This window comes from Rattus norvegicus, chromosome 3, assembly GCF_021556685.1.
Source record: "Rattus norvegicus strain SHRSP/BbbUtx chromosome 3, alternate assembly SHRSP_T2T, whole genome shotgun sequence".
Lineage (NCBI taxonomy): Eukaryota > Metazoa > Chordata > Mammalia > Rodentia > Muridae > Rattus > Rattus norvegicus.
Genome location: NC_141536.1, coordinates 145,003,017 through 145,017,670, shown reverse-complemented (window position 1 = coordinate 145,017,670; position 14,654 = coordinate 145,003,017). Strand labels below are relative to the sequence as shown.

Sequence of the window (14,654 nt, the reverse complement as noted above, 5' to 3'; positions counted from 1 at the left end):
GACCCTTTACCCACTTCCTCAACAGGTCATGTCTCCTTCCAAGTGCTGATCTCTCTAACCAGTTTTTTCTTGTTTCATTGTACTAGACTGAGAGCCCTTGAGCAGCAAGGACTTTGCCCTTGCACCCCAGGGAGCCTAAACCAAGGCCTGGGCTGCCATGGGAGCTTCAGACATTTGTTGATTAAACTCGTTCTGTGAGAGCCTGGCTTGGCATATGCCTTTGATCTCAGCACTAGGAGGGGAAGAGGCGGGTCAGTCGGTCTCCTTTGACTTTCAAGCTGGGGCTATATGGCGAGACCCTCTCTCAAAAACAAAGCCAAAGTGTTCTGTTTCGTGTCTCCACTCCAGTTCTGTATCAGTTTGTACCAGCAGCCAAGGTCAGAGAGGAGAGACAGAGGGGCTGGGAGATAAGGGAAGCTGAGGGAGTCCATGGTTCAGCATCAAACACATTTATTTCACTTTTATTGAGTATACAAGAACAGAGAGCACACGCATACAGCACGGAGCACTGAGGTGGGAGAGCGTGGGGACGAGAGAGGAGAGAGGGGAGTGGGTGAAAAGGAACAGAACAGCATTGCAGTTGGCTGGTAAGGTGCTTTTGGAAAAAAAATAGATATCTAGAGTGATGTTTGCTCATGCAATTTCAGGCCAGTCTTCGTGTGTGCTTGCAGGATTCAGAAACTGAAACAGGTCCTGGCACTTCCTGTACCCTTGTGTGGAAAAGATTCACAGGAAGCGAACGTGGGGGAAACAAAGGTGCATGAGACACAGCGTGGGAAGAAGCCTCAGGGTGCAACTAGTTTGCCCTGCTTGCTGAGGTACACGGGACGGGGTAGCCCAGTGTCACGTGGTGGGTCAGGAGTTGCATCAGGACGGTCATCTGGAACCCTGGCTGCTCTCTGAGGCTTTTCCCACTCGGTTACCTGGACCCCCGGATAGCAAGGTGCCACAGATACAATGAGACACACAAAAAAGGCAAAAGAAGAAGTAGGCTGAAGTCAGACAACACAATGTCCTTATTCTCTATGAAGTGGAGGAGGGGGAGGAGACAGTGCCCTAGATTTTAGTTTTGCAGGTCCCCTCCTCCCTAGGCGGGGTGCTGACTGCCTCTTGGAACATCCATGGAGTAAGCATCTTCCCAAACCCTAACCTCACACGAGCTAAGCTGGGTCATTTCGTCCTTGCCCTGTAGCCCACATTCAGAGCAGGTACAGCTCTCTGAACAAAGACGCCCCCTCTGAGGTATGTATGTCCTGTGTGTACAGGCCGGGGAGTTCCTGCAAAAGCAGGTGAGACCTGAGCCTGATTCCAAGGGGATCAGAGAAGCAGTGGGAGCTTGCATGCCGTGAAGAGCAGGAAGGAGGTTCTGTGGCTTCTCCATCAAGAATGGCCAAAGATCCTGGAGCAGAGACAATACGCTGCCACACTGGAGCGGATCAGACCTAGCAGCCTGCACCAGGGGCATATGGCTGACTCTGCTGTCTAAGAGCCTTGCTCTTCTCAGCTGCCACAGAGACATAAGCTATCCTAGCTTCTTGTCCTGTGTCAGGCCAGCACCTGTGAGTAGGTAAGGTGTACGTCGTAAGAGTAACTAATAAGTAAGCCAAGAGGGCACATCCAGCCTGGGTTCTCTGAAAGACATTTCTGGGAAATGTCTAATCAGGTGGAGGGAGTAAAGAAGTGTTCTGAAATGAGCCAGCTACTACGGTTAGGGACAGGCTTGTCCAGTGGCTTCCCAGGTCCCTCCTTTCCTTCCGCCTTGAACAAAGCCTGACACAAACAGGCAAGTCATGAACATTTGTTGACTAATGTATGAACTGCCTTAGCAGAACAGGAAGTGAGATGGGATTGCTGTGGGATACTTTCACTCAGAAAGGGAGAGTCATTGCGAGCAAGCCAGAGAAAGTCTGTGTGCGCCAGACTGAAATAGCAACCCGTGGCAGGGTTTTCTCCAAGGGCTCCTGTCACCTCAAGGCCATTTCTGAGCTTGAATACTGACTGACTGAGGTACTGCAAGCCAGGGTCTAATGCAGATAGAGCCAGGGGCAACACTTCCACACCTGCTGTTGTTTAAGGAGCGCTGAGGCCTTTGGAAACACAGAGTGGGCCTATCATGGCCTTGCTTGTGTTCGTGGCCTCTTTATCGTGACTACTTTAGCTCAGGAAGAAGAGGATGATTCACAAGATGGACAGAGGCAGAGGGGAAAGACCGGCTGGCCATTTCAGAAAGCCAGGTTAGTGTCTCGCTGCTCTCCACCTCAGCCAGGGCACCACCTCCCTTTAGAGAAAGAACTAATTGTGACCAGGTGCTGAAGAGCAGGGCAAGACATGGCAGCATACGAACCCAAACAAAGACCCTGGTAATAGTAAAACAGAAAGAGAGAACCGAAAAAACCAAGGCAAGCCCCCCGGAGGTAGGAGAGCTGACCCACGGGACCTCAGCAGCAGCGCCCTGAGCACAGACCAGGCCCTGAGAGCTACTGCTGGGGAGAAGGCATTTTGGCCTGGCATACGCAGGATTACGTCTGTGTTGCTCCCTTCTGGCCGAACCCTCACCTCTCCATGGAGGGCTTCTCCACTCTCCCCACCAATCACCCAGTTACACAGTTTCACACACAGTTTCACTACACTGAATCTGTCAGCCCTACTGGGAGCTGGCCACACCCAGAGTCCAGTGTTCTCGGCTGGGCCAGTTTGGCAAGATCTAGGAACCTTAGGGTACACCAATCACAGTCAGGTAATTATAACTTGGAAGTGTCAGCTGCATACTTACCAGCACAGTTTATTTTAATGTTTGTTTTCCTGTTACATGTAATATACATACTTAAAATCACAGTCATATAATCTCCTACGAGCTGCACCTCTATCATGGGAAACCAGAAACATACAATGTCTACTTCCCTTCCCGTGACTTCCTTTTGCTCTCATAGCTTCTTCTCCTTCCAACGAGAGTTATCTGCAGTGGTCCTCGGCAGGACCAGGACACAGAACAGGAGGGTTGGGGAGAGAGGAAGAGGGGAGCCGAGACAGAAAATGAACAGAGGATGAGTAGAAGTCAAGGGTGAAGCAGGGAGGCCGAAGAACAGAGAGGGGGTTTCGCAGCCCAGTGTCAAGACCCAGAAAAGAACAATTGAGTGTTCCTCCTCCTCCTCCTCCTCCTCCTCCTCCTCCTCCTCCTCCTCCTCCTCCTCCTCCTCCTCCTCCTCCTCCCTGTGTGGCAGACTTCCATTCTTGGAAAACAGCCGACTCTGCGTGTCTTGCTGCTGTGGCTTCTCTGGCTTGGCTACACGATCTTGTTTCTTTCCTCCTTTGCATTAGAGAGAGCAACAGAGGCTGGAGAACAGATGGGGCGCTCATCCATCCTGGAGTCTGTGCAGCCGGGGTTCAAGGGAATGTCTACAATCATCTCGGTCTGCTTTTGTAGTTTGCAGAAGAAGGGGCTTGGGGAGCGAGAGATTATGATTGTTATACATTTTCCTGAAGGAAAAAAAAAAGTTCCCACCAATTCAATTTGCCTGCAAAGGAAATGAAGGTTGTTGCCGATGTTGGTTGTGGCCATCAGCTGACTGCTCCGCCAGCCCCAGCAGCGGTGCAAGGACGCGGTGTTTCCTGTATATATATCTATATCTCTATATATCTATATATATATGCTTTCCCTTCCCAGTCTCTCGTCAGTGACAGTACGTCGCAGCTGGGATGTTGGTATTGTCGGAGAATCCAGAATGAAGGCCCCTTCTTAATGATTCTCTGGCTTGGGTTGGACCAGACACGCCAGCATCTCTTCACAGAGGTCAGGATTCCTAGGTGCCAGAGGCAGGGGAATGGTGGGGAGATAAGGGAAATTCATTACTTTAACCATTTGCCTTTGAAGCAGTTTTGGCTTTCCCTCTACCCTGCATTGTGGCCCATCGAGAAAGAGAGTGACCTATCCAAGGCTACACAGCTCACTTGTGGCAGCTACGAGATGACTCGCATGCACCTAACTCCAGAGTGGTGTGTACACGTGTGTGTGTGTGTGTGTGTGTGAGAGAGAGTGTGTGTGAGTGTGTGTGAGTGTGTGAGTGTGTGTGTGAGAGAGTGTGTGTTAGTGTGTGTGAGTGTGAGTGTGAGAGTGTGTGAGAGTGTGTGAGTGTGTGAGTGTGTATGTGAGAGTGTGTGAGAGTGTGTGTGAGTATGTGTGAGTGTGTGTGAGTGTGAGTGTGTGTGAGTGTGTGTGTGAGTGTGTGAGTGTGTGTATGTGAGAGTGTGTGAGAGTGTGTGAGAGTGTGTGTGTGTGAGTGTGTGAGTGTGTGTGTGTGTGTGTGTGTGTGTGTGTGCACGCAGAGGTGACATCTTTTGCTTTGGTCTGACGATCCTTTAAATGGTCCTTTACCGTGGCAACACTATGGTCACCCTCATTTTGCTCTTCTCCCTTGCTCCTCTCAGTTCTCTGCCTGTTCCACCCTGGCTGCAGGTCTTCTGGCTTCCTTTGTTTTTCCTAGTTATTCCCCGTGGGCACGCTGTGGTATGATCTAAAGGGAAGCACTTAAAGAACAACAACACCCCCACAAACAAACAAACAAAACCACCGGAGCCTGGATTCCGACTAACGTTTAGTCAGTCATCTACAGGAGTAAGGTCTCTGAAGTCACATTTCCCACTCCCTGGCTGTCTGCTCTGTCACTGTGAGCAAGGGTCTCAACGTTAAGCCCCCATCAATTTCCCTATAAAATGGGACCTGTCTTACACAGACAGAGACAGCACAGAGAGGGCCTAGCATACAGGAGTGCTGAATAAATGCCTTGTTGATACACTTGCGTCACTGTAGCCCTTGTCCTGACTTCCCCAATAGCAAGAGCCTCCATTTACTTACCTTTGCCATTTCAGTGGCAGCTACTCAAGAAACGTTTTGTACATGGAACTGCATTCCTGACTCCTGTCACTCGCATAGGCTTGGGTATAATCAAGGTGTCATACAAGAGTCCTTGGCTCATTTGACTGGGGAAAACTGATGCCCAGAAGGTTTGACGGCTTAGCCAGGTGGCGGCAGAATGAAGGTGGGAAACCAAGGTTCCTATTCTCAAATGGGCCAATCTCTCTCCTCCCAGACAGGTGGGTGAGGGAAAGTGAGGATGCTTTAGGCAGCCAGGTGAGTGCTATTCTCTAGCTGGCAGCCTTCAGAAGACAGATCCTCTCTGAGGGAGATGGGACTGGGAGGACCTAAACAATACCGCCCATAACAACTCATTCTTCTCAGTTTAGGGATAGCAGTTGCTAGTCCACTGTGACTGATGGTAGTGACTGGCCTACCTGTTATAGACCCCCTACTGTGTGCCAGGTACCATACATACATGCATAACCTCTGTAAGACGAACACCACGGGAAGTCAGCATGGGGAGGAACATAGGTGACTCTGGAGTCCAACACATTAGATTGCCTCTAATCAGTTCCCAACACTGTAGCTACAGGCGGGCCAGTTAAGGTGTGTGAGCAAGCAGCTACTCCTTGTGGGGCCTTTGAGGTGGCTTCATTCCCACTGAGGTGTAACTCGGGAGCTGTGTACAGTACACAGACGTGAGGGTAATGAGCGCTCGACTTGGGGAGTGGTGCTGAGGAAAGCCTGCTCTCACCCATGCTAAACATATGCTCCACTGTCAGGCTAAACCCCCAGCACTGGAAAACTTTTACCTGCCTGCATCCTCATGTAGCCCACCCAGTGGAAACGTCCCCCAGAAGTCTGCCCTGTAGCTCTTCACCGCCACATTCTAGGGTAACCCTATCCTGCTTTCATTCCCAACAGGAGGCAAATTTTGCCTGCTATTCACTTCCCGTGAATGCAATTCCACAGCAGGTATTTGCCATGTCTGAGATTTTTGTTTTCCATGTCTGACAAAATTCAGCAAGCTTCCAGAGAGGGAAGAACCCCTTTCCCAGTGTAGACTGTGAGAAGCCTGACACACCCCCACACTGCATTATCTGGGACCTTGAAGGCCTTCAGTGCTGCTGGGTCCATGGGATTTCATCCTGGAGGGCTTGAGAAGTCCTGGGTTTGTACACAAACAAAGCAGATGGGTCAAAGGCTCTGGGCATTACATTCCCCTAGCAGCATCTCATGACCCTGATGGAGACAGAGGCTTGGGATGAGAATGTGGCACCTCCATTTATTTCAGGCCTCCTGTCAATCCTCAGCCCCCTTTCCTTGCTTGCTTCTGGACTTGGGGGCTGAAGCTGTAAAGAAACTGAGACACCATCTTCCTTCCTCCTTCCCTTGGTCCGGAGCAGGGCTGCTATCTCTCTCCTTGGAGCCACAAGCCAGGTTAGGGTCACAGCTGAATATGGATCCTGCCACCTGGGCTCTTTGTGGAACTGACCTACAAGAATCTTCTGCTCCCCCCTTCACCCACACTGCTGACCCCCAGAGCCTTACCTGTGGCTTCTTGTCCCTCTCTTCCGGGGATGGGTCTGTTTCTCTATAGACAACAGCTTTGGTTACCAGCATGTCTGGATGCTGAAGTTTGGCTTCCTTGATGGCCAAAGCCAGAGCCTGGTGGGGAGAAGAACATAGTGAGGCAGCACAGAACAGCGGCTCTGAGACAAACAGAACCTAAGACCCAACTTCATAGCTGGGGAAACTGAAGTCCAGGACGGGCCAAGTTAAACAGTTAGAGGAAGAGACTAAAGTTTAAATCTTCCGGTCCCCATTTAATGCCCCTTCTTGGGGGCTTCTTAGATGAATGGGATCAGCAAAGAATGGACTTCTCTGCCCAGAAGGGCAGCCATCCATAGGTCACCCATTATGGGAGGGACTGGATACCAGGCTGTGCCCTGGAAATACTGCTCCCTAGCCCTGTACCTGGTCTTGATCGACATCTTCATCCCCAGTAATGATGATTCGCTTCTCGATCCTTGTCTCAGAAAACCCTCCCTTCACAGTCTGCAGAGAGAAGCAGAGGGCAGGGGAGAGAAAGGTGAGGTCCTTCTGAGGTGTGCTGTGATAGGAGGCCCACACACCTCAACCTTGGTCAACTGGCAAAGCTGAGAGCCATCAGATCACCACACTCTCCTGAAGACTCTCCTCTTCTAGTTTGGGGGCTTCAGACAGTAGATCCTGCAGGGCTGTCACCACCTTTTAGCTACCAAACTGTCCCATTTATGTCCCCCACGCCCAGCTCAGATGCTGCTCCTTGGTTGGCAGAGACCAGAGGCATCCTGTCTGGCCTTCCCCAAACACTGAGCCTGTGTCTCTCATGGTTTTGGACCTCAGCATGGTGCTGATCTATGTCCACCTATGGAGTGCTCAGGGCTCCAGGCTCCAGGCTCTGGAGAGTATTGGAGAGTATCTGGCTTGTATTCTGACCAGCTCAGTATCCCCTCTTTCCCAGGCTGCCCTGGCCGTGCTGAATGTCAGTCTGTTGGATGAACATATGAATGAGATGTAAATGGTGACAAAGCTCTACCTTAAATGACTTGGAACAACTCTGCTAAGGTAATTTATGACCGCCACTGTTTTCTCAAGGAGAGGGGCTTGACTAGAGGATGGGGCAGGACCTGACTGTTTGGCATATTCATGGAGGACGTGACTGAGGAAAGCCTAGCTGGAAGTAGGCAAAGGTGAAGAGAAAGAGGGGTCCCAAGTGGTAATGTCCAGAGGGGAGTTTCCCGAACTATATACTCTGTAGGCTGTGCCATGTAAGGAATCCCATGAAACCAGCAGGGAAGTCACTATTGTTCTCTAACCAGTTTTTTGAGAGGTTGTTTCCTGGGAAGTGTGACAAGGTGAAAAAGTTACCAGGTTGCAGGCAGGGCCCTGCACAGAGTGGACAGAGGGACAGTGTTGACCAACCAGACCTTCCCGTAGGTGGCTCAGCTGGACCTTCAACTCAACACCCATCTGCCTGGCTCCTAAGGCTTGCAGCCATGGCTGGACCCTCTCCTGTTTTCCTTGGCGCCTCAGCTCCTAGTTACAGCCTCTCGGCTCTCAGCCTTTTTTAACTGCTTGGTTGTCTTAGCTGATACCCACGAGGAACACCTTCCTCCTCTGGCCTGTTCTCTTCTTGTCTCCAGCTCCTGCTTGATCCAAGCTCTCACCCCCAGCCTCAGTTCTTATCAGGTACTCTAGAACTCTCCCCACTCTACCCTCCTATACTCCCTTTTTTCTTTGCACCTTGCGAGTTGGACCCAGCACCTGTGCACACCAAACACACTCTGCCACTGAGCTTCACCCCCAGCAAGCCTATTTTCATGGAATCATTGCCTGAGTTAAAACCTTTCTCCAGCTCTCCAGTTTCCTTTAGACTAAGATCCTCCATGCTCAAACCAGCCCCAGCGCCTGGTGCCTCCAGATTCTGTTTTTCCTCGCCCCAAGTGCAACCTAATTTCCCGGTCCCGTTTCTATCTACACACTGCTTCCTGGTTTCCTATAAGCATACCTCACATCACCGCCAGAAGGTCTGGAGTCCAGTAAGGCTGCTGCTCACTGACATTTGCTTCACAAGAAAACACACAGCATCCGCCCTTCCTGCTAGCATGCTTCTCTGGGCCCCTCCACCTTATGCATTCTGCTAGGAGTCCCAGGAACCTACTTGCTCTCTCTTGTTTTGGGTGGGTGGGTGGGCATGAAGGACGACAATATTATTGTTGGGATTAAACTTAGGGGCTTTGCTAGGCAAAGACTATACCACTGAAAAATATCTTTAGCCCCATTACTTTCTGTTTTGAAACAGAGTCCCACCAAGATGCCTAAGCTAGCTTGGCCTAGCCAGGTCTACATCAGCTTTCTAAGTAGCTGGGATCAGGCCTGGCAAATAACAACGTTTCCAAATGGCACTTCCTGACTTTGGGGAGCTTCCTGCTCATGACATGCTTCCGAAATCGCCTGGCTCTCAAGGCCTGTAAGATGCAAACATTGTTCATATGTACTTTCGGGGAGAGCATATGACCCCACAGACAAGCGGCCAACACGGTGTGCAAGGCCTGCTCCTAGAACAGCAGTAGCACAGAACAACGCATTCAAGAACTGGCAAAGGTCCCCTCTGTGCCTTAGAGAACGAGGAGCCAAAGGTCAGCCATGGAAATGACCGTCCCACCTACAGCCCGCTGGGGCCCGGGAGCCTGCTGCTACTCACTTTGGTGACATGGGTGGTGGTGGAGGTTGAGAGGGTTTCCGCGGTGGCGCCGTACGTGCTGGTGAGGACATCTTTCCCGATGATCTGCAGAATACAACCACCCCCACCCCGGGGGTCAGGTCAGGGCACTGGGCTCTGAAGGGGCAGGTAAGGCTAGGACAACTTCCCCAGGGATGAACAGGGGCCCGGGAAAGGTGAAGCATGGAGGACAAAGATGCTTTGAACATTGGTTCTTACACCAGAACAGCAAAGGCTTTCCAATTCTAGACCTAGAAGGTTCCCAGGCCCAGGGATCTGTAAGTTTTAGAATTTGACATTCCTAGGGCCCCCAGTCCTGACAAAACCCTAGAACCTAAGAACCTGAGAATACTGAAAAGCTGCCTCCAGGCAGGAGACAGAGCCCCAGGTCCTCATCCTGTCACAGGCAGGAACATGCTCTCCCTGGGCTAGACTCAGAACAACAACCGGAATCAAAGTGCTGGAAAAGACCTGCCAGTGATGGACTCAGGGCCACTGCTGGGGCAGCCACGATCAGAACTCAGCCTAGAATTCAAGCCTTTGGACTCCCAGTTCCCTGCTCTTGCTGGCCTGATGGAGCTGTGTGTGTGTGTGTGTGTGTGTGTGTGTGTGTGTGTGTGTGTGTGTGTGTGCGAGCATATGTGTGTGTGTGTGTTCATGAGTATGCATGCCCGTGTGTGAGTGTGCGAGCATATGTGTGTGTGTGTGTGTTCATGAGTATGCATGCCCGTGTGTGAGTGTGCGAGCATATGTGTGTGTGTGTTCATGAGTATGCATGCCCGTGTGTGAGTGTGCGAGCACATACGTGTGTGTGTGTTCCCGTGTTCATGTCCTGTTTACCTCCAGCCCTCATGCCAAGGCTTTGCTTACATGAGGGAGTACGGATGACTCCTAGGGGAGCCTGTGAGCACCTGCAAATGGTTCTGAGCCCCTCACTGCGCTTGCTGTGCGCTATGCGCCTGCATCCTCAGCTCCGAGTCCCCTGCCTGAGCTGGCCCTGCCTACTTACCGGTGAAAGAGAACGGATTTCCGTGGCCACCGTCTGTGGGCCTGGGATCATGGCAGCTGCCCCCTTCCCGGACTTGAGACTGTTCTCCTGGGGAGACAATAGCGCTCAGATGGCCAGGTCTCAGCTCAATGGGTCTCCAGGGTAGCCAGGGCATGTGACCGTGTGGTTATCGTCACCATCAGGTGGAGCAGTGACACAGAAGCAGAGAGCTGAGGCATTCAACCCCCATGTACTCAGCCCCACACACACGTGCATGCTTGCTCCCGTATCCACTCGACAAAGATGAGCTGAATCCCCGCTACTAGGGACGTCATGATGAACAAGATATTGTGTCGCTCTCTGGAAGCACTAAAAGTTAGGACGCCCAGGCTTGTGTCCTGGACCTGCTGTGTGCCTCGAGGCAGAACCTCTTCTTCCCTAGTGTGAAAAAGGACCTTTGCTTAAACCCATGGCACCCGTATGGAGGAACCTAGGCAAAGGGGCATTACAAACAAAAGTCCACATTCCGCTAGTTACGTGCGTACGTGAGACCTCATTTAGCCTTCAAAACCACTGAAGGCAAATCCTCGGTAGCTGTCCTATTCTACAGAGGACACAGAAGGGAATGCTAGAGTAAGTGGCTTGTTCAACTCCCATGGCGAGTCAGTGGTGGGAGCAGAGGTTAACTCTGAGCCTCCAAGGCTGCTGTTAGGTGCTTGTGGCCATACAAGCACTTGGCCCCTGGAACTGTCACTCTTGAGCCAGCTCCCCTGGTCTTATCCTGGATTGTAACTGCCAGATCTCCCCGGAATTGCCTTAGACTTTGTGTCTTGTATGTGGGTAAGGGACACCAAGGTTCTCTCTGCTGCTTTCCCTCTGCATAGTCTCCAGCCTCTGTTCTGCAGACAAATGGACCCCAGTCTTAGTCTGTGCACAGCAAGGAGCTGGGCCACGATATTCCTACCGAAGCATGGAGGAGGACAGAGCCTCCATCCTCGCCTCTGCCATGACTGCTCCTGCCCAGATTGCTGGTGGCCGGGTCCCTTGGCACACCGTCATGAGGCACATTCCTGGTAGCATCTGGATTCCAGACGGCAAAGGTCATTTGTAGGCATGTTCTCCCTCTCTGGGACTACACTCTCATAGTCTCTTATTCTCCGTGTTCCCTCTCTGCCTGAGGCAGAAGTCCAAAGCTCACCCCCATCTTTGCATCAAAACAGAAGCCACTAAACAGGACACAGGTTGTCAAAGCCTAGACGCTTTCCTTCTTGCTGCCTTGGCTGTGTGTGTAGCGGGGGCTATCTCTCAACTCACGGAAGCACTGTTCTTCTGGGGCAAGGCAACCTCCCTATCTCTCCTCGGGGCTCCCCTCTATCCACTCAGATACCCGGGAAATTCTACAGCCTTATCAATGCCACAACCTCCTGTCCCTCTACCTGTCGCCGATGATCTAACAGACACGCAGCCGACCACAAGCTTCTACTCTAAAGACACCATTCCCTGATGTCTCCAGAATCAAGGTTAAACCCTCCTACATGGCCTTGCAAACACTTCAAGTTCCAGTTCAGCCCTTCTTCACAGCCCTCTCCCTCCTTCTCCCCCTCCTCTTCCTGTACACATCTGCCAAGCAGATGTGCTTTTTCCCCTTGCTGACCTCACACTTGCTCTCACATCCTGGAAACCTTCTGTGACCATGCCTCCGTCCAGCCTTATCTACAGCTCCACTGTCCCTGCCTAGGCCACACCTTCCCCAGACCCTCCCTAGCACCTCTCAGCTCCTCCCGGAGGCCCCTAGGGTAGCTTGTTTCACTGTTCCATGAAGGCCAGAAAGAGACAGCAGCAGCTGACATCTGGATACACTACAGGCCAGGCACTGCTTTGCAGGCTTCGCACGGGTACTGCTCGGCCTTGCAAGGACGCTTTGAGACGAGTGCCATGTCGTTCCCACCCTACTTCATAGCCGGTAAGAAGGCTTAGTGAGAAGGGTGAGTCCTGCTCACCACTGTGTGCCCAGGAGCTATGGACGTGACAGGCACTTGTGATGGCAGCTGAATGAATCCTAGTAGGAAGTGCAGCTTCTGCAGCTCTGTACCCCTGAGCTAGGCAGACAGAGACTCGTCACTGGTTTGGGGGACAAATGAATGGATGAATGGATGGATGAAGAGATGGATGAAGTTAACTGTCTATGCACATTTAAATCTACCCTTACAAGCATCTCAGCGCCTCAGAATAATGGTTGGGAGGGAGAGAAAGAACCGAGTGATCAGAGATACATGTGCCATCTGGTGACAGGCCGTTTCTTGATCCTGGAATCAGTTTACTTAAAACCCACCTGGCTGAGGATTCGGACTTAATGACATTATCATCTCAGGAACAGGTCAGGGGTTGGACAAGGGACGCCATTCAGAAACAACTCTCAGTAGCTCAGGAAGTATCAGGTATTACTACATTCTGTAGCCCCAGACCCACAGAACATCATGTTCTCACCGGTCAGGACACGGGCAGAACGGACAGACTGACAATGAAAGTGGAACTTCTGGTGTCAGAATGCCTGAGGCTAACCTGGTTTTTCTTGGTCATGTGACCTTGGGCTCATCCCTTTATCACCCCTGCCCCCGAACTAAAGTTTTCTCATGTGAAAAGGATGTAGAAGAACGGTAGATAACCATAGTTAATGATCCAGGAGGATCATAGTTAACTTCTCAGGAGGATGTCTGACACAAACCCTGCATGCCGAATAATGTCTGTTCTGTTCTGCTGGTTAAAGGCTCTAGAGCGGCAGTTCTCAACCTGTGGGTCGTGACGTAGGGACCCTGTCACAGGGTTCACACGTCAGATATCCTGCTCATCGTGTACGATTCGTAACTAGCAAAATTACAGTTACGAAGTAGCAACAAAATAATTTTATGGTCGGGGATCACCACAACCTGAGGCAGTGTACTAAGGGGTTGCAGCATTAGGGAGGTTGAGAACCACTGCTCTAGAGTCCCATAAGAAGCTGTGAGCCACACAAGAGGGGGGCGATTCCTATTTTACAGTTGAGAACACTTGAGACCAAGGACTTTTCATTACTGTTCAGGCAGCAAATAAATAGCAAAATCCACAAGGTCCCTTAAAAGGTGTCTTAAAAAAAAAAAAAAAAAACCCTGAATATTCCAACCTGGTTCACTGCTGCCATCTACTGGCCACAGTGAGAAAGTGGTCTGCGTCACTGAGGGGGGACTGGCTTGGGATTGCTTGCAGGCTGGATGGGGTGGGATGGGGGCTTTCGGGCAGGTAAGATTCGCCTGGAATTTCAAGGTTTCTTCATGCTGAGAATTCAATCATTTTACCCTTCCCCTGCCTCTGCATGCCTGGGATGGCCCAGATAACTGAGAGTCAAGGTCTCCATTCTACACATTGTTTAATTGGCAAAAAAAAAAAAAAAAAAAAGACTAGAGCACCAACGTCCCAGGCAACAGGAATCTGGTCATCTCTCTGTCTCACAGCTGCCATCAGCTGAGGACTTGATGAAGTACCAGCCCAGTTCTGGGTACTGGGAGGTGAGAGGGAGTAGGGGCGGGTCAGAGCTGGGAGCTTCCAAGGTTCCACTTACCATAGTGGTCGAGATGGTCTCTGTGGTGATGCAGGGGGGAGTTGTCATGAAGTCTTTCGCCGCTGGAGCACCTCCATCAACCTGTGAGGCAGGGGAGGAGGCATTAGAGATGACAGGACTGCACGTACCTGTAGTATCTGTCACCTGGCTTGTAGCATTTCTGGTTACAAGGTAACAGGTTGCAGGAGTGGGCATGCACTGGGGGTGCTCACACTGTATTGTGGAGGGGCCCCAAGGCTCAGCAGAGACTTCGTTTCAATCACTCTATCGGACAAAGCAACCACGCGAGTTGATGAATTCTACCCAACCTTTGGCTTAGCAATCCCCAGGAAGTTACTCTTTGATGTCATGTTGGTTAGTTTAATATCAACTTGACACAAGCTAAAGTCATTTGGGAAGAGGGACTCTCAACTGGGAAAATGTCTCCACAAGATTGGCCTATAGGCAAGTCTGTCAGGCATTCTCTTGATTGATGGTTGATATGAGAGGGCCCAGGTCACTGGAGGTGGCACCATCCCTGTGCACAAGGTTCTGGATGGTATAAATAAGTAGGTGGCACTCGGGAGGCAGAGACGGGCAGACTTCTGCGAGCTCGAGGCCAGCCTGGTCTACAGAAAAACCCTGGGGTGGGGGGGGGAGAGAGAAGCAACCAGTAAACATTCCCCCATGGCCTCGCTTCAGTTCCTATCTCCAGGTTCCCTCAGTGATGGATCATGACCTGAGAGTGATAAGCTGAAGCAAACCCTTTCCTCCTCAAGTTGCCTCTGATCATGCTTCATCCCAGCAATAGAAACCCTAATTACAACAGAAGTTGGGACTTTTAAAAGTTCACCAAGAAATATGAACATGGAAACTTTGCCACAGCATTGAATACTGGGAAAGATAAAATCCACCACAGGGTCCAGTGAGGGGAGACAGAAACACAAATTCAGACATGCTTCCCAAGTGG

General features: G+C 51.1%; 1 protein-coding gene across 52 annotated transcripts in view; it reads right to left on the bottom strand.

Annotated features, from left to right (window-relative positions):
* Positions 1-433: 433 nt before the first annotated feature.
* Positions 434-14,654, bottom strand: part of Epb41l1 (erythrocyte membrane protein band 4.1-like 1) — a 123,070-nt gene continuing 108,849 nt past the window's right edge. For 37 of the 52 annotated variants that reach the window (XM_087654064.1, XM_087654063.1, XM_087654080.1 and 34 more), the window contains 6 exons: positions 13,706-13,786; positions 10,132-10,218; positions 9,105-9,188; positions 6,833-6,913; positions 6,407-6,523; positions 434-3,800 (listed from right to left, as the gene is read on the bottom strand). In XM_087654064.1, coding sequence (XP_087510190.1) covers positions 3,792-3,800; positions 6,407-6,523; positions 6,833-6,913; positions 9,105-9,188; positions 10,132-10,218; positions 13,706-13,786 — 459 coding nt within the window. In that variant the 3' untranslated portion in view covers positions 434-3,791. 52 annotated transcript variants of the gene reach the window in all.